Consider the following 20,343-nt stretch of genomic DNA (forward strand, 5'->3'; position numbering starts at 1 on the left):
CAGGGCGTTCGTGAGACCACACCTGGAGTACTGCGTACAGTTTTGGTCGTCATATTTAAGGAAGGATATAACTGCATTGGAGGCAGTTCAGAGAAGGTTCACTAGGTTGATTCCTGAGTTGAAGGGGTTGTCTTATGAGGAAAGGTTGAGCAAGTTGGGCCTATACTCTTCTGGAGTTTAGAAGAATGAGAGGTGATCTTACTGAAACATAAGTTTGCACCTGGGCAGAACTGGGACCGATGTCCTAGGGGGAATGTTTGCTAGTGCTGTTGGGGAGGGTTTAAACTAAAATGGCAGGGGGTTGGGAACCTGTGCAGGGAGACAGAGGAAAGGGAAGCAAGGATAGAAGCAAAAGACAGGAAGGAGAAAAGCAAAAGTGGAAGGCAGAGAAATCAAGGGCACAGTAAATAATAATTCTAAAAGGACTAAGAGTGTTCATAAAAAAAAAAAAAAAAAACAAGCCTCAAGGCTTTGTGTCTTATTGCGAGGAGCATTTGTAATAAGGTGGATGAATTAGCTGTGCAAATAGATGTAAATGGATATGATATAATTGGGATTACGGAGACATGGCTCCAGGGTGACCAAGGCTGGGAATTCAACATCCAGGGATATTCAATATTCAGGAAAGACAGGCAAAAAGGAAAAGGAAGTGGGATAGTATTGCTGGTTAAAGAGGAGATTAACACAATAGTAAGGAAGGATATTAGCTCTGATGCTGTGGAATCTGTATGGGTAGAGCTGAGAAATACCAAGGGGCAGAAAACACTAGTGGGAGTTGTACACAGACCCCCCAAACAGTAATGCTGAGGTTGGGGATGGCATTAAATGGGAAACATAGAAGATGGGAGCAGGAGCAGGCCATTCGACCCCTCGAGCCTGCTCCGCCATTTAATGAGATCATGGCTGATCATCCAAATTCAGTACCCTGTCCCTGCTTTCTCCCCAAATCCCTTGATCCCTTTAGCTTTAAGAAATATATCTAACTCCTTCTTGAATATATTTAATGAATTGGCCTCCACTGCCTTCTGTGGTAGAAAATTCCACAGGTTCACCACTCTCTGGGTGAAGAAATTCCTCCTCATCTCAGTCCTAAATGGCTTACCCCTTATCTTTAGACTGTGACCCCTGTTTCTGGACTCCCCTGCCATTGGGAACATCCTTCCTGCATCTAGTCTGTCTAGTCCTGTTAGAATTTTATAAGTTTCAATGAGATCCCCTCTCATTCTTCTAAACTCCAGCGAATATAAGCCCAATCGACCCAATCTCTCTCCTCATGCGTCATTTCTGCCATCCCAGGTATCAGTCTGGTGAATCTTCGCTGCACTCCCTCCAATGCAAGAACATCCTTCCTCAGAAAAGGTGACTAAAACTGCACATAATACTCAAGGTGTGGTCTCACCAAGGCCGTGTACAACTGCAGCAAGACATCCTTGCTCCTGTACTCGAATCCTCTTGCTATGAAGGCCAACATATCAGTTGCCTTCTTAACCGCCTGCTGCACCTGCATGCCTACCTTCAGCGACTGGTGCACAAGGACACCCAGGTCTCGTTGCACTTCCCCTTCTCCCAATCTATTGCCGTTCAGATAATAATCTGCCTTCCTGTTTTTGCCACCAAAGTGGATAACCTCGCATTTATCCACATTATACTGCATCTGCCATGCATCTGCCCAATCACCCAACCTGTCCAAATCATACTGCAGTTTCTCTGCATCCTCCTCACAGCACACAAGCCCACCCAGCTTTGTGTCGTCTGCAAACTTGGAGATACTACATTTCATTCCCTCGCCTAGATCATTATATATAGGGAATAGCTGGGGTCCTAGCACCGATCCCTGCGGTACCCCACTAGTCACTGTCTGCCACTCGGGAAAAGACCCGTTTATTCCAACTCTTTGCTTCCTGTCTGCCAACCAGTTCTCTATCCAAGTCAGTGCCTTACCCCCAATCCATGTGCTTTAACTTTGCACACTAATCTCTTATGCGGGACCTTATCGAAAGCCTTCTGAAAGTCCAAATACACCACATCCACTAGTTCTCCCTTATCTATTTTACCAGTTACATCCTCAAAAAATTCCAGTAGATTAGTCAAGCACGATTTACCTTTTGTAAATCCATGTTGACTTTGTCCAATCCTGTCACTGTTTTCCAAGTGCTCTGCTATTGCATCTTTTATAATGAACTCTAGCATTTCCCCCGCTACCGATGTCAGGCTTACCAGTCTATAATTCCCACTCTTCTCTCTACCACCTTTTTTAAGTAGTGGGGTTACAATACCTACCCTCCAATCCATGGGAACTGTGCCCGAGTCTAGAATTTTGGAAGATGACCAGCAATGCATCTACTATTTCTAGGGCCACTTCCTTAAGTACCCTAGGATATAGATTATCAGGCCCTGGGGATTTATCAGCCTTCAATCCCATCACTTTCCCTAATGCCATTTCCCTACAAACACTGATTTCATTCAGTTCCTCCCTCTCATTAGACCTGATGTTTCCCGACATCTCTGGGAGATTATTTGTGTCCTCCTTTGTGAAGAGGCAGTGCAGTTATCATGGGTGACTTTAATCTACATATAGATTGGGCTAACCAAAGTAGTAACCATACAGTGGAGGAGGATTTCCTAGAGTGTAGACGGATTGGTTTCCTGGACCAATATGTCGAGGAACCAACTAGAGATCAGGCCATCTTCGACTGGGTATTATGTAATGAGAAAGGATTAATTAGCAATCTTGCTGTGCGAGGCCCCATCATAATATGATAGAATTCTTCATTAAGATGGAGAGTGAATTAGTTGACTCGGAGACTAGGGTCCTGAATTTAAATAAAGGAAACTACGATGGTATGAGGCGCGAGTTGGCTAGGATGGATTGGGGAACGTTACTTAAAGGATTGACGGTGGACAGGCAATGGCAAACATTTAAAGATCGCATGGATAAACTACAGAATTTGTTCATCCCTGTTTGGCATAAAAATGAAACAAAAAAGGTGACTCAACTGTGGCTAACAAGGGAAATTAGGGATAGCATAACATCCAAGGAGAGGACAGATAAATTGGCCAGAAAAAGCAGCAAACCTGAGGATTTGGAGCAGTTTAGGATTCAGCAGAGCACTTGGAAAACAGCGACAGGATCGGACAAAGTCAACATGGATTTACAAAAGGTAAATCATGCTTGACTAATCTACTGGAATTTTTTGAGGATGTGACTGGTAGAATATATAAGGGAGAACCAGTGGATGTGGTGTATTTGGACTTTCAGAAGGCTTTCAAAGTTAAAGCACATGAGATTGGGGGTAAGGTACTGACTTAGATAGAGAACTGGTTGGCAGACAGGAAGCGAAGAGGTGGAATAAACGGGTCTTTTTCCGAGTGGCAGGCAGTGACTAGTGGGGTACCGCAGGGATCAGTGCTTGGACCCCAGCTATTCACCATATATATTAATGATCTAGATGAGGGAACTAGATGTAATATCTCCAAGTTTGCAGATGACACAAAGCTGGGTGGGCGTGTGTGCTGTGAGGAGGATGCCGAGAAACTCCAGGATGATTTGGACAGGTTGGGTGATTGGGCAGATGCATGGCAGATGCAGTATGGATAAATGCGAGGTTATCCACTTCGGTGGCAAAAACAGGAAGGCAGATTATTATCTGAATGGCAATAGGTTGGGAGAAGGGGAAGCGCAACGAGACCTGGATATCCTTGTGCACCAGTCGCTGAAGGAAAGCATGCAGGTGCAGCCGGCGGTTAAGAAGGCAAATGGTACAAGAAACTTTGGTTTATCCGGAGGTTGAATGTCCGGAAACCTCAATCCACCGGCAGAAATCAGGAGCCGTTTTTAGATTTTTTTTTCTACTCGTGGCTTTTTTTTTCCAACAGTCAGGCTCTGCAAAGTCTCTCTGAAACTGTTGCTAAGCCACAGAGACACTTCCAAGGTACGGGCCGACTGTTTGGAAGCTGTTAGGGTTTGTTGCCAGATACGGAGCTGAAAACCGCTGTATGCTTCAACATTAGCGCTGGATTGTCTGGCGGTTTTGATAGATCGGCAACCGCTCGGTCCCGTCGGTGCAGGATATCACAAAGTTTCCTGTATGTTGGCCTTTATAGCGAGAGGATTCGAGTACAGGAGCAAGGATGTCTTGCTGCAGTTGTACAGGGCCTTGGTGAGACCACACCTTGAGTATTGTGTGCAGTTTTGGTCGCCTTATCTGAGGAAGGATGTTCTTGCCATGGAGGGAGTGCAGCGAAGATTCACCAGACTGATACCTGGGATGGCAGGAATGACGTATGAGGAGAGATTGGGTCAATTGGGCTTATATTCGCTGGAGTTTAGAAGAATGCGAGGGGATCTCATTGAAACTTATAAAATTCTAACGGGACTAGACAGACTAGATGCAGGAAGGATGTTCCCGATGGTGGGGGAGTCCAGAACCAGGGTTTACAGTCTAAAGATAAGGGGTAAGCCATTTAGGACTGAGATGAGGGGGAATTTCTTCACCGAAGGAGTGGTGAACCGGTAGAATTCTCTACCACAGAAGGCAGTAGAGGCCAATTCATTAAATATATTCAAGAAGGAGTTCGATATATTTCTTAAGGCTAAAGGGATCAAGGGCTATGGGGAGAAAGCAGGGACAGGGTACTGAATTTGGATGATCAGCCATGATTGCATTGAATGGCGGAGCAGGCTCGAGGGGCCGAATGTCCTACTCCTGCTCCTTATCTACATATATAAAACGGTATGTCTCTCTCTCTGTCTTTCTGTCTCTCTGTCCGGCTATACAATCAAAAGTTATAGAGCGTACCTACACGTGTGTTACATCAAAAGAAAGCTTACGATTCCAGAACGGTTGTAAGCGTATTTATGTTTCGGTGAGACAGAAATTGTGCCCGCGGTATCCAAAAAACGTTCAAAATTCCGCTCTCTTTCTCTTTCTCCCCCCCCCCCCCAAGTCGCTCGCTCTCTCCCCCCCCCCCCAGTCGCTCGCTCTCTTCCCCCCCCCCCCCCCCCCAGTCGCTCGCTCTCTTCCCCCCCCCCCCCCCAGTCGCTCTCTCCCCCCCCCCCAAGTCGCTCGCTCTCTTTTCCCCCCCCCCCCAGTCGCTCGCTCTCTCCCCCCCCCCAGTCGCTCGCTCTCTTTTCTCCCCCCCCCCCAGTCGCTCACTCTCTTACCCCCCCCAGTCGCTCACTCACTCCCCCCCCCCCCCCCCCCCCCCCAGTCGCTCGCTCTCTTTCTCCCCCCCCCCCCCCCCAGTCTCTCTCTCTCTTTCTCTTTCTCTTTGCCCCCCCCGGTCGCTCGCTCTCTTTCCCCCCCCCCCGGTCGCTCGCTCTCTTCCCCCCCCCCCCCCCCCCCCGGTCGCTCGCTCTCTTTCTCCCCCCCCCCCCCCGGTCGCTCGCTCTCTTTCTCCCCCCCCCCCCCCCCCCCGGTCGCTCGCTCTCTTTCCCCCCCCCCCCCCCCCCCGGTCGCTTGCTCTCTTTCCCCCCCGGTCGCTCGCTCTCTTTCCCCCCCCCCCCGTCGCTCGCTCTCTTCCCCCCCCCCCCCCCCCAGTCGCTCGCTCTCTTTCCCCCCCCCCCAGTCGCTCGCTCTCTTTCTCCCCCCCCCCCCCCCAGTTGCTCGCTCTCTTTTCCCCCCCCCCCCCCAAGTCGCTCGCTTTCTTCCCCCCCCCCCCCCCAGTCGCTCGCTCTCTTTTTTCCCCCCCCAGTCGCTCGCTCTCTTTCCCCCCCCCCCCAGTCGCTCGCTCTCTTTTCCCCCCCCCCCCCCAGTCGCTCGCTCTCTTCCCCCCCCCCCCCCCCCCCCCCCGGTCGCTCGCTCTCTTTCCCCCCCCCCCCCCCCCCCCGGTCGCTTGCTCTCTTTCCCCCCCGGTCGCTCGCTCTCTTTCCCCCCCCCCCCGTCGCTCGCTCTCTTTCCCCCCCCCCCCCCCCCAGTCGCTCGCTCTCTTTTCCCCCCCCCCCAGTCGCTCGCTCTCTTTCTCCCCCCCCCCCCCCAGTTGCTCGCTCTCTTTTTTCCCCCCCCCCCAAGTCGCTCGCTTTCTTCCCCCCCCCCCCCCCAGTCGCTCGCTCTCTTTTTTCCCCCCCCAGTCGCTCGCTCTCTTTCCCCCCCCCCCCAGTCGCTCGCTCTCTTTTTTCCCCCCCCCCCAGTCGCTCGCTCTCTTCCCCCCCCCCCCCCCCCAGTCGCTCGCTCTCTTTCCTCCCCCCCCCCCCCAGTCGCTCGCGCTCTCTCTCTCTCTCTCTCTCTCTCTCTCCCAACAACAACATGCCCTCAAAAATCCCTCGGCACCGCCGGGCACTTCAGCTAGTCTTCTATGTTTCTATAAGATTCTGAGGGGGCTTGACAGGGTAGATGCAGGGAGGATGTTTCCCTTCATGGGGGAATCTAGAACTAGGGGGCATCGTTTCAGAATAAGAGGTCACCCATTTAAAACGAAGATGAGGAATTTCTTCTCTCGGAGGGTTGTGACTTTTTGGAATTCTCTACCCTAGAGAGCTGTGGAGGTGGAGTCATTGAATGATCAAGGTGGAGATAGACAGATTTTTGAAGAACAGGGGAATCGAGGGTTATGGTAAGCGGGCAGCAAAGTGGAGTTGAGGCCAAGATCAGATCAGCCATGATCTTATTGAATGGCGGAGCAGGCTCAAGGGGCCAAATGGCCTATTCCTGCTCCTATTTCTTATGTTCTTATGGCCATGCTGCTCTCTTGCTCCAATGATCTATCTGCCGAAAAATTTAAATTTTAAACCCTGAATAATCAATATTTTAATGCTGACCTACACTGACGCTCAGTTTGGGTTGCCCTAAAACTAGTCGGCTTCAAAGCTCATCGCAGCCTTAGCCCATTTCCGGACATGAGGTGAATGCCAGAGAAGAGGTGCGCTCAACATCAAGGCTATGTCATCAAAAGTCATTTTAATGGATATAGCACCAAGAAGCCATACAAAACTTGTCAAAGGGAAAACTCTCCGTTGGCTGGATTCATACCTGACACACAAAGATGATTGGGGTATTCTGAGTCAAGCCATCACAGCCCCAGAATATCACTTTAGGTGTATGTCCGAGAAACATCCTCGGCCCAACCTTCTTCAGCTGTTTCATCAATCGCCTTCCCTCCATAATAATGTCAAGATTGGGCGATTCACTGGCAGCTTCAGTGTTCAGCTGTGTTTGCAACTCTTCCGATAATGAAGCAGCGTCTGTCACCCTGGATAACATTTAGGCTGAGGCTGACAAGTGGCAGGTAACATTCATGCCAGGCATTGACCATCTCAAACAAGAGAAGGCCCATACATTTCTCTTGATCTTCAACGTGACCACCATTGAGTCCCCCACTGTCAACATTTAAGGGGGGTTGGGGGGGAATCACCATTGGCCAGTAGCTTAACTGGACCAGTCATATGAACACCATGGCTACAAGAGCAGGGCAGAAGCTGGATATTCTGTGATAAATACCTCACAATCTGATTCCCCTGAAGCTGCTCCACCATCTACAAGACTCCAATCTGGACTGTGATGGAATAGTCACCACCCACCTGAATGGGTGCAGCTACAACAACATTGAAGAAGTTCAACACCATCCAGGACAAAGCAGATTACTTGATTGGTGCCCCTGCTGCTGGATTCAGTATCCACCCTCTGTGGCTGTAGTAGGTATGATTTATTGGATGCACTTGCAGAAACTCTCAAAGGTTACTTTGATTGCATCTCCCCCTCCTTCAAGCTCTACCGACAAGCAATGTTGTGGCAACACCATCATCGTGAAGTTCCCCTCCACGATGCACACCATTGTGATTTGGACTTGTACTGTCATTTCTTCATGGCTGCTGGGTCAACATCCTGGCATTCCCTACCGAACACCATTGTGGGAGCATCATCCCCGCAAGGACTAGCAGTTCAAGAAGGCCAATCAGAACCTTCTCTGGGGAAATTGGGGATGGGTAATAATTCCGACGCCTCTAGTGTCACTCGCAGTTCAAACCTATAAATGGATCCAACACCATTTTAGGTGCTCGCTGCTAATCCTAATTTGATCATTTTTTCCTGCCATGCTGACCTTTCCTGCTGTGGCTGCCTCCTCCCCATCCCAAAATTTGATTTTAAACTGGGTGCCAAATTATAAAGAATTGAACATGCTGTGATTGCAACTGCTCGCTGCTAACTACAATTGGCAAATCATTCTTAACCTACTGGCCTTGCTTCCTTTAACCTCTGATTTACTTTCCCAGTTATCTATTCTAAATCCTAAATCCTTTTGAACCTATGAATGCGTTGGACTAGCTGTCCCATATGATTGTGATGCCTTGTGCATCAGGTCAACAGACTCCCTACTCCCTTGGTATAATATAGTCACCGAAGAGAGGTGATAACCCAGATCAAAAGCCCAGTGCCATTTAGGAGGGGAAAAATCTGGAAAATTCATCTCTGATCCCTCTAAGCGATCAAAACTAGTCCAGGAGACCACACTGGCCATGACTTAAATTAATTCGTACGTACCCTTTGTATGATGTGATCTGTGCCCCAACCAGGAACCGGTCCAGCTCTCTCTTGAAGGTGCACAGAAATCAACACTCACCCTACCGTGCTTTGTTAATAACATCCGTAGTGTTATAAAATGACATATGTTGAAGGGCTGATTCTTGAGAGTTTCCACCTGCTGTAAACTGGGCGGAAGCGGCCTGCAAATGGTGACTGGCTACTTATCACCTTATTTACACTAGCGCTCCAGCTGCTGTCATCTTGCATAGGCAGACCTGTTTCAGATAAGATGCCATGAAAATCGTGGTGGTATGGCATACAAAAGGATTTCATTTGCAGTTTTGAGGTACAAATGGGTGGAGTGTGTGTTGCGACGCTCCGACCATTTGTAACAGGAATTGAGTGGCCTAACCAACAGTCCTTAAAAGGGACCACTGCGGCCACTCAGAAAATGGACCAGGAATTTTTTATTTAACATTTGGGACCAGGAGGGGCCTGCTGCTGCAACAACACCCTTCCTCCACACCGCTGTGATTGCATCCCTCATCCCCAAGCTCCCCACCCTCCCATAACCGAAGACCTGCAATGGGGCGCTCACTTGTGTCCGCAGCTCACCCGGGCCTCAATGTCTTGGGCCTCATGTTGGTGGCAACGGGCACAATCCGCCTGCCCATTGTGCACCTCAAGTTAAAATAATTTGTCTTGCGTTTTTGTAATTAATTATAGTATAAATACATTACATTTTGTTTAGCAATTGACATTGCAGCAAATCTTTATTTTTGTAACTCTGATACAATATCTTCAATCCAGAACTAAACACTCTCCTTTTTTCCCTCTCAGAGATGCTGCTTTGGAAAATGAACTGGAACTTAGACTAGTTGTTCAGAAACAGAACGAGCAGCTCAAAAGCACACTAGTTGATATATACAAAAGTAAGTGCGTGATATATTAATTGGTCAATACTCCACCAGTCCTGTTTTGTTCCACTGAGGGATTGTCATTTAATGAGAATGGCGTTGTTTATCTTTGTGTTTACAGTTGCTGCATAAAACCGTTAATTCTTTTTCACCAGTAGTTGATGGTATTCATAACTTTCTACCATTAATCTCTTTTTTTTAGATATTTCTCTTTGGTATGACTGGCAGTCTTTTCTGTGACATTTTTACAACACTGCAAAGTTTGTCATGACTTGTATGGCAATTGGACCCTAACACACAGAAGCTGTAGTGGGGGGAGAATTTCTGTCTAGTACTAAAGCCATTGGAAGTATTAACGACACTGGGAAACGGCAATACTAAGTTCATCAAAGAAGTCATCTTTGTAAGTGGACACCACATTGTGTACATTTTGTTGGTGCTCAAATACCTTCACTTTGAAATGAAAACAAAACATTCTGGAAATATTCCTCACCTCCTAAGAGTAAAGGTTGGTTGGAGATCTCATCAGAACTGATAAAGGTTCTCATTTGAAACATTAAGCTTTCTTTTCTTTTTCAGATGTTCATGAATTTCTAGTGATTTCAGATTTCCAGCATTTGTAGTTTTTCTTGTCAACACTCATTTAGAAGACAGGCCCAGTGATCTCAATACCAAGAGTTCCATTTGTTTAGGCTTCAGGTATTGAATGCATTTGATTCCTCTTTTGCTTGTCCAGCACATCTTCAACGACTGAGAGTGATGTAGTCCAATCTTAAACTAAGGTTTTCAATCTAAACAGAGGAAACTACAAGGGTATGAGGGACAAGTTGGCCATGGTAGATTGGGAGTCTTCACTAAGGTATGAAGGTGGACATGCAATGGCTAACACTCCTCCCAGAGTCGCAATGCGGATTCCGCCCACTAAGGGGCACAATGGACATGATCTTCACCGCATGTCAATTACAAGAGAAATGCAGGGAACAGCACCAACCACTGTACATGGCCTTCTTTGATCTCACAAAGGCCTTCGACACTGTCAACCGTGAGGGATTATCCTCCTCAAATTCGGCTGCCCTCAAAAGTTTGTCACTATCCTCTGCCTGCTTCACGACGACATGCAAGCCGTGATCCTCACCAACGGTTCCACCACAGACCCAATTCACGTACAAACCAGGGTCAAGCAAGGCTGTGTCATCGCACCAATGCTCTTCTCAGTCTTCCTTGCTGCAATGCTCCATCTCACCCTCAGTAAGCTCCCCACTGGAGTGGAGCTAATTTACAGAACAAACTGGAAACTGTTCAACCTCCGTCGCCTCCAGTCCCGATCCAAGGTCGTCCCATCCTCTGTTGTCGAATTACAGTATGCAGACGATGCTTGCATCTGCGCTCACTCGGAGGTCGAACTCCAAACCATCGTAAACACCTTCACCGAAGCATACGAGAGCATAGGCCTTACACTAAACATCCGTAAGACAAAGGTCCTCTACCAACCTGTCCCCGCCACACAGTGCTGCCCCCCGATTATCAAAATCCACGACAAGGCCTTGAACGACGTGAACCACTTTCCATACCTCGGGAGCCTACTGTCAACAAGGGCAGACGTTGATGACGAAGTCCAACACCGCCTTCAGTGTGCCAGTGCAGCCTTCGGTCGCCTGAGGAAGAGAGTGTTTGAAGACCAGGACCTCAAACCCGGCACTAAGCTCATGGTCTACAGGGCAGCAGTGATACCTGCCCTGCTGTATGCCTCAGAGACATGGACCATGTGCAGCAGGCACCTCAAAGCACTGGAGAGGTACCACCAACGCTGCCTCCGCAAGATCCTGCAAATCCATTGGCAGGATAGGCGCACCAACGTCCGTGTTCTCGCTCAGCCCAACATCCCCAGCATCGAAGCTCTGACAACGCTCAATCAGCTCCGATGGACGGGTCACATTGTCCGCATGCCCAATACGAGACTCCCAAAACAAGCGCTCTACTCGGAGCTCCAGCACGGCAAGAGAACCCCAGGTAGGCAGAGGAAACACTTCAAGGACACCCTCAAAGCCTCCTTGAAAAAGTGTAACATGCCCACCGACACCTGGGAATCCCTGGCCCAAGATCGCACAAAGTGGAGGAGAAGCATCCGGGAAGGCGCCGAACACCTCGAGTCTCTGCCGGGAGCAAGCGCAAGGAGCGCACGTCAACCCAAGCACCCCACCTGTGACAGAGACTGTAGGTCCCGCATTGGACTAATCAGCCACCTGCAAGCTCATTTTTAATGTAGAAGCAAGTCATCCTCAGTTCCGAGGGACTGCCTAAGAAGAAGAACATTCAAGGAAATAATGCATCATTTGCAACAAACATATATTCCTCTTTGGGCATAAAAACCCAAAAGGAAAAGTGATCCAACCATGGCTAACAAAAGAAATTAAAGCTAGTATTAAGTCAAAGGAGGAAGCTTATAAAGTTGCCAGAAAAAGCGGTCAGCCTGAGGATTGGGATCTTTTTAGAAAACAACAAAGGGGGACCAAGAAATTGATAAAGCAAGGGAAAATGGAATATGAGCACAAACTATCGAAAAATATAAAAACGGATTGTAAAAGCTTCTATAGGTATGTGAAAAGGAAAAGACAGGCAAAGGTAAATGTAGGTCCTTTACAGTCAGATGGGAGAATTTATAATGGGGAATGAGGAAATGGCAGAAATTAAATAAATACTTTTTCTGTCTTCACGGAGGAAAACACAAAAAACCTCCCAGAAATACGAGAAATCCAAGGGTGTGGCGTGAATGAGGAACCCAAAGAAATGATTATTAGTGAAAAAACAGTACTAGCAAAATTAATGGGACTAAAAGTCGATAAATCCCAAGGACCGGATGACCTACATCCTAGGGTTTTGAAAGAGATGGCCATTGGGATAGTGGACGCATTGGTTGTCATCTTCCCAAATTCTATAGATTCTGGAACGGTTCCTGCAGATTGGAGGATAGCAAATGTAACCCCGCTATTGGAGAGAGAGAGAAAACGGGGAACTACAGACCTGTTAGCCTCACATCAGTAGTTGGGAAAATGCTGGAATCTATTATAAAGGATGCAATAACTGGGCACTTAGAAACTAATAGTAAGATTGGGCAGAGTCAACATGGATTTATGAAAGGGAAGTCCTGTTTGACAAACCTGTTGGAGTTCTTTGAGGATGTAACTAGTGGAGTAGACAAAGGGGAACCGGTAGATGTGGTGTATTTGGATTTTCAGAAGGCATTTGATAAGGTCCCACACAAGAGGTTGGTGAACAAAATTAGGGCACATGGAATTGGGGGTAATATACTGGCATGGATTGAGAATTGGTTAACAGACAGAAAACAAAGAGTAGGGATAAACGGGTCTTTTTCAAGATGGCAGGCTGTGACTAGTGGGGTACCACAAGGCTCAGTGCTTGGGCCCCAGCTATTCACAATCTATATCCATGATTTGGATGAGGGGACTAAATGTAACCTTTCCAAATTTGCTGATGACACAAAGCTAGGTGGCAGTGTCGGTTGCGAAGAGGATGTGAAGAGACTTCAAGGGGATCTCGACAGGCTCAGTGAGTGGGCGAGAACATGGCAGCTGGAATATAATGTGGATAAATGTGAAGTTATCCACTTTGGTAGAAAAAACAGAAAGGCAGAGTATTTCCTAAATGGTGAAAGATTGGGGAATGCAGATGCTCAAAGGGACCTGGGTGTCCTTGTACACGAATCACTGAAAGTGAGTGTGCAGGTGCAGCAAACCATTAGGAAGGCAAATGGTATGCTGGCCTTCATTAGAAGAGGATATGAGTACAGGAGTAAAGAAGTCTTACTCCAATTATATAGGGCCTTGGTGAGACCACACCTGGAGTACTGTGTACAGTTTTGGTCTCCTTACCTAAGGAAGGATATACTCGCCATAGAGGGAATGCAACAAAGGTTTACGAGATTGATTCCTGGGATGGCAGAATTGTCGTATGAGAAGAGATTGAGTAAACTAGGCCTGTATTCTCTTGAATTCAGAAGAATGAGAGGGGATCTCATTGAAGCATACGAAATTATTACAGGGCTTGATAGGGCGGATGCTGGGAGAATGTTTCCCTTGGCTGGAGAGTCTAGAACCAGGGGCCACAGCCTCAGGATAAAGGGTAGGCCATTCAGGACTGAGATGAGAAGACATTTCTTCACACACAGGGTGGTGAATCTTTGGAATTCTCTACCCCAGAGGGCTGTGGAGGCTCAGTCATTGAGTATATTCTAAACAGAAGTCGATAGATTTCTGATTAGTAAGGGCATCATGGGATATGGCGATAAGGCTGGTGAATGGAATTGAGGCAGAATATCAGCCATGACCTCATTGAATGGCAGAGCAGGCTCGAAGGGCCGAATGGCCTACTCCTATTTCTTATGTTCTTATGTACTGGAGGTGCTTCATCTTCCATGCTCGGCAAGTGCTTATGTGTTGGTCATTCAGTAAGTTGTGAAGGCACAGCTGTCTCTATATGTGACTTCTGGACTGAAGAACTTCACAGCTTCTTCTGGCCAGATGAGAAGTTTGAATTCCGAGTCCATACCACCTCCTTTGCCTGGTGATTAGTCAAGCTTCAGTTTGCTCTTTTTTCTTAAGGCCTGACTTGCTAAGTTCTGTGGGCACTGGGTATTGCATTGATGGTACAGGTAGACTATCCTTTATCCGAACCTCTGAAAACCGAAAGTGTTTTCGTTCGGCGTAAGTCGTGTGCACGACATGACCCGAGTGGCGCAAAACATGACAGGAGTGGTCCTCCGGGGCCCAAAACAAGAATTCTTGCAGATTGTTGACACGCCGGCCTTCGCTCTCGATGTTAAGTGTGACTGAGGGAGCTCTGCCTTTCCCTGTGAGCAGGGCAGAGGGTCACAGAGTTCCCTCCTGGGTAGGAGGTTGCAGGCCGAGCCAGGCAGTGTGAAGGAGGTACCGGGAGAGTGAACCCAACGATACAGCGGCCCGTCCGATATGCTGCCGTTCTATCCAAACTTCCGGATAGACCAGCGCTAATGTTGTCAGATACGAAGGTTTTTATCTCTCTATCTGACAACAAACACTGTTGCTCAGCAACAGCTTGTAAACACTCGGCCCAGTAGCTTGGAAGTGTCTCTGAAGCTGTTGCTAACCTACAGAGACGCTTTCCAGAGCCTGCCTGTGAAAAGAATGCGAGGAGTTTCCCAGTCTGAAATAATACCTCATGAAATCTGAAAATTTCCGAAAACCGAAACACAGCTGGTCCCAAGGTTTTCGGATAAGGGATAGTCAACCTGTATTAATCTTCTCAAGCTTATTTCCTGGCATACAGATTATGGCTGCATGCCTGAGCAAATCTTTCCACTCGTGTGGCCATTACCTCCTGCACATTGAATGATGCTCAGTGAAATGGAACTGTCAATTATTAGTAATGGCGGTGACAACTGGCCATGGAGTTGAGGCCAGAACCAGCAGCATTTCGGAAGGGGTCATGGAGCAGGAGCAGGGCCAAGGACCAGCATTGAGAACGGACCATGAAGGAGAGAAAAGGAAAGCACTGAAAGGCTGGGCTCTTTATGCGCCCAGGCTGAGAAGGAGCTAGAAAAAGGGCAGAGAGGAGGCTGTGGGTTCAGCAAGAACAGGCTAAAGCCGTCCACCAATGTTAAATTATAATATAAATTCTATTTTTTTGGAGGAAGATGTAAGTACCTTTAACTTTTCCTCAGTAGAAACAAAAATCAAGAGAAAAGGGAAAGATCAGAAATTTGACTCCTAGCAAATCAGTGGTCACATTGTATAATTACAGCATGATAAGTTCATGTAGTTGAATCCCATTATGAATCTGAACAGAGGAAATTATATATTGTCTCTGTCTCTCTAGCATGTGATCTCACATCTCTATCCCCTGATTTCGTCTCCCATCTCGCTGTGATTTCTTGTTTGTATGTTTTGATGAAGCTTATGTTTTTTCAGACATCACCCTTTTGATTATTCCATGGCTTTTGCATGCAATAGGCAAATTTGATCATCTCTTGGATATGCATATATGGGGACAAATAGTAATGGGCCAATAGACCTGACTTCTGACCACGATTTAACCCACTGGAGGCCAGTGAATTAAAATGGACTAACTGTGAAGCACATCTTGTTACCGGTTTGGGCAATATGATCAGGAGTAATTATTTAATTGCGCCTCTTAATATTTTTAGTGAAGCTTATGGATTTTTCTGAAGTTTTTTGTCTTGCTCCTTGCTGGAATTAAATATATTTATTATAATAACAAATCGGGTAGAAGTGCGATGAAAGTGGGGGGAATCGGCAATTTACTGTCAGAGTTATGTGCATTTTTATTTTTGGGTGAACCTTGATTTTTTTGGCAGCCAGCGTTCCTACCAGAAACGGGTAGAAGCCTAATTAAAATATGTAAACCGGTATCCTGACACTGCCAGGACACCCAACACCATTTTTTATATCCGAGACTGCTGCCACCGTTGGTTTTTCAACACCACCTCCACAAACTATAGGTCGGGAGGTGGGCATTACAGCACTTTTCAATGGGATACTCATCTGCTCTCAGCTAAAATGCTGCAATGGTTTGGAAGACATTTTGCTAGTTAGACGATTTTAAAGAGTTTGTAGTGGCTGTCCAACCATCTAAAATCTAAGTGATTTCCCAACCCACTTACGTCCACCCGGGCAAGGAGCTCTCGCCACCCGTGGGCTCATCCAGCTTTTTCTCCAGGCAGGAAGAATGTTCCATAGGTACCATGAGCTGCCCCAACAGCTCCCCTGCTCTTCTTCGAAATAGTGCCATGGGATCGTTTACGTCCACCTGAGAAGACAGACGTGGCTTCGGTTTAATGTCTCATCCGAAAGACGGCACCTCCGACAGTGCAGCACTCCCTCAGTACTGTACTCAAGTGTCAGCCTGTATTTTGTGTTCAAGGATGTGGAAACAGTGGGGAGGGAGGTAGTGGGATGTAGAAACTGGGAGCCACAGTGTGGTTTTTGGAAACATTACGAAGAGTGCACCAAAGTTGCAGAGTGGTGCCACAATATGTTAACACTGGAGCGAATCCTGAGGTATGAGAGGGGTCTCCGCGTGTGGTAGCACGTGGAGGGGACTGCTGTGAGAGGGTGGATTTGGCATTAGTAGCATGGTGGTGGTGGGAGATTTGGGGAAGGTGACTTGTGTGTGGGAGTACTGGGAGGGGGTTGCTGAGGTATGGCAGTACTGGAAAGAGGTTTGTGGGGTGCCGTTGATAAAAGTGAGGGTTCATCTTTGGGTAGATCAGCAGCAGAGGGGAAATGCATCAATGCTTGGTGTGGGGGAATTGACCTGTTTAGAGAATGCAGGAGCAGAGAAGGGGAAAGGCATTCTGTTTGATTGCATAACTGTTACAGCACCCTAAAAATGGTTCATTGTATGAATTGTTGTGAAACATTTCAACAATGTGATAAAATCGCAAGCATTTTATTCTCCTTTTACATGCCCATATCCCTTTAAATAAAATAAAAAGAAAGAACTTGCATTTATATAGCACCTTTCACAGCCTCCTATGTCACGAAGTGTTCCAGCTAAATATTGGTAAGACCAAAGCCATTGTCTTCGGTCCCCGCCACCAACTCCGTTCCCTAGCCACTGACTTGATCCCTCTCCCTGGCAACTGTTTGCAACCTTGATGCCATAGTTGACTCCGAGGTGAGCTCCCAACCACAAATCCCCGCCATCACTAAGACCGTCTATTTCCACCTCCATAACATCACTCGACTCCACCCGTGCCTCGGCTCATCTGCTGCTGAAACTCTCATCCATGCCTTTGTTACCTCCAGACTTGACTATTCCAACGTACCCCTGACTGGCCTCCCACGTTCTACCCTCCCTAAACTTGAGGTCATCCAAAACTCTGCTGCCCGTGACTTAACTCGCACCAAGTCCCGTTCACCCATCACCGCTGTGCTTGCTGACCTACATTGGCTCCTGGTCTGGCAACACCTCTTTTTTAAAATTCACGTTATTTTCAAATCCCTCCATGGCCTCACCCTTCCTTTTCTCTAATCTCCTCCAGCCCCATAACCCTCAGAGATCTCTGCGCTCTTCTAATTCTGGTCTTTTCAGCATCCCCGATTTTACATAGAAACATAGAAGATAGTAGCAGGAGTAGGCCATCCGGCCCTTCGAGCCTGCTCCGCCATTCAATGAGATCATGGCTGATCATCCAAATTCAGTACCCTGTCCCTGCCTTCTCCCCATATCCCTTGATCCCTTTAGCCTTAAGAAATACATCCAACTCTTTTTTGAATATATTTAATGAACTGGCCTCCACCGCCCTCTGTGGCAGAGAATTCCACAGGTTCACCACTCTCTGGGTGAAGAAATTCCTCCTCATTTCAGTCCTAAATGGCTTACCCCTTATCCTTAGACTATGACCCCTGGTTCTGGACTCCCCGGCGATCATAAACATCCTTCCTGCATCTAGTCTGTCCATGCCTGACAGAATTTTATAAGTTTCGATGAGATCCCCTCTCAATCTTCTAAACTCCAGTGAGTATAAGCCCAATCGACACAATCTCTCCTCATACATCATTCCTGCCATCCCAGGTATCAGCCTGGTGAATCTTCGCTGCACTCCTTCCATGGCAAGAACGTCCTTCCTCAGGTAAGGCGACCAAAACTGCACACAGTATTCAAGGTGCGGTCTCACCAAGGCCCTGTACAACTGCAGCAAGACATCCTTGTTCCTGTACTCGAACCCTCTTGCTACGAAGGCCAACATACCATTTGCCTTCTTAACCGCCTGCTGCACCTGCATGCTTACCTTCAGCGACTGGTGCACAAGAACACCCAGGTCTCTTTGCACTTCCCCTTCTCCCAATCTATTGCCATTCAAATAATAATCTGCCTTCCTGTTTTTGCCACCAAAGTGGATAACCTCACATTTATCCACATTATAGTGCATTTGCCATGTTTCTGCCCAATCACCCAATCTGTCCAAATCGTACTGGAGTTTCACAACATTCTCCTCACAGCTTACCCTCCCACCCAGCTTTGTGTCATCTGCAAATTTGGAGATATTACATCCAATTCCCTCGTCCAGATCATTAATATATATTGTGAACAGCTGGGGTCCTAGGATCGATCCTTGCGGTACCCCACTAGTCACTGCCTGCCACTCGGAAAACGACCCGTTTATTCCAACTCTTTGCTTTCTGTCCGCCAACCAGTTCTCTATCCAAGTCAATACCTTGCCCCCAATCCCATGTGCCTTAACTTTGCACGCTAATCTCTTATGTGGGACCTTATCGAAAGTCCAAATACACCACATCCACTGGTTCTCCCTTATCTATTTTACCAGTTACATCCTCAAAAAATTCCAGTAGATTAGTCAAGCATGATTTACCTTTTGTAAATCCATGTTGACTTTGTCCGATCCTGTCACTGCTTACCAAGTGCTCTGCTATTACATCTTTTATAATAGATTCTAGCATTTTCCCCACTACCGATGTCAGGCTTACCGGTCTATAATTCCCCGCTTTTTCTCGACCACCTTTTTTGAATAGTGAGGTAACATTAGCTACCCTCCAATCCATGGGTACTGTTCCAGAGTCTATCGAGTTCTGGAAGATGACCAGCAATGCATCTACTATTTCTAGGGCCACTTCCTTAAGTACCCTGGGATGTAGATTATCAGGCCCTGGGGATTTATCGGCCTTTAGTTCCATCAATTTTCCTAACACCATTTCCCTACAAATACTGATTTCTTTCAGTTCCACCCTTTCATTAGGCCCTATGTTCCCCGGCATCTCTGGGAGGTTATTTGTGTCCTCCTTTGTGAAGACAGAACCAAAGTATGAATTTAGTTGGTCTGCCATTTCTTTGTTTCCCATTATAAATTCCCCTGATTCTGACTGTAAGGGACCTACGCTTGACTTCACCAATCTTTTTCTCTTCACATATCTATAAAAGCTTTTACAGTCAGTTTTTATGTTCCTTGCTAGCTTACACTCATATTCTATTTTCCCTTTCTTAATTAATCCCTTTGTCCTCCTTTGTTGAATCCTAAACTGCTCCCAATCCTCAGGATTATTGCCTTTTCTGGCCAATTTATATGTTGTCTCCTTGGATCTTATGCTATCCCTAATTTCCCTGGTTAGCCACGGTTGAGTCACCTTTTTTGTTTTATTTTTATGCCAAACTGGGATGAACAAATTCTGTAGCTCATCCATTCGGTCTTTGAATGTTTGCCATTGCCTATCCACCGTCAACCCTTTTGAGTGCCATTCCCCAATCAATCCTACCCAACTCGCTCCTCAGACCATCGTAGTTTCCTTTATTTAAATTGAGGACCCTAGTCTCCGAGTCAACTACTTCATTCTCCATCTTAATGAAGAATTCGATCATATTATGATCGCTCAGACCCAAGGGGCCTCGTACAACAAGATTGCTAATTAATCCTTTGTTGTTGCATAATACCCAGTCTAAGATGGCCTGATCTCTGGTTGGTTCCTCGACATATTGGTCTAGGAAACCATCCTGTAAACACTCCACTCCAGGAATTCCTCCTCCACAGTATTGTTACTAATTTGGTTGGTCCAATCTACATGTAGATTAAAGTCACCCATGATGACTGCTGTGCCCTTATTGCACGCTTCTTTAATTTCCCTTTTAATGCCATCCCCAACCTCCGCCTTACTGTTGGGAGGTCTATATACCACTCCCACTAATGTTTTTTTCCCCTTAGTATTTCTTAATTCTACCCATACAGATTCCACATCATCAGAGCTAATATCCTTCATTACAATTGTATTAATCCCTTCTTTAACCAGTAATGCTACCCCACCTCCCTTTCCTTTTTGCCTATCTTTCCTGAATATCGAATACCCTTGGATGTTGAGTTCCCAGTCTTGGCCATCCTTGAGCCACGTTTCCGTAATCCCAACCAAATCATATTCGTTTACCTCTATTTGTGCAGCCAA

The 20,343-nt window shown here is 46.9% G+C and overlaps 1 protein-coding gene across 7 annotated transcripts in view; it reads left to right on the forward strand.

The window, feature by feature from the left end:
- Window positions 1-20,343, forward strand: part of mipol1 (mirror-image polydactyly 1) — a 418,898-nt gene that overhangs the window by 19,532 nt on the left and 379,023 nt on the right. For 5 of the 7 annotated variants that reach the window (XR_015080271.1, XM_086003343.1, XM_086003344.1 and 2 more), the window contains one exon: window positions 9,300-9,391. The exons of 1 other annotated variant lie outside the window; for it this stretch is intronic. Coding sequence is in view for 3 of the 6 variants with exons in the window: in XM_086003343.1 (XP_085859469.1) it covers window positions 9,300-9,391 (92 nt within the window). In the remaining 3 variants the exon portion in view is untranslated. Of the gene's footprint in view, window positions 1-9,299; window positions 9,392-20,343 lie in introns of those variants that run through there. One more of the 7 variants, XM_086003346.1, reaches the window with a different exon arrangement.

The sequence above is a fragment of the Somniosus microcephalus genome, chromosome 12 (assembly GCF_052327205.1).
Source record: "Somniosus microcephalus isolate GS21.2 chromosome 12, FLI_Smic_1.0, whole genome shotgun sequence".
Lineage (NCBI taxonomy): Eukaryota > Metazoa > Chordata > Chondrichthyes > Squaliformes > Somniosidae > Somniosus > Somniosus microcephalus.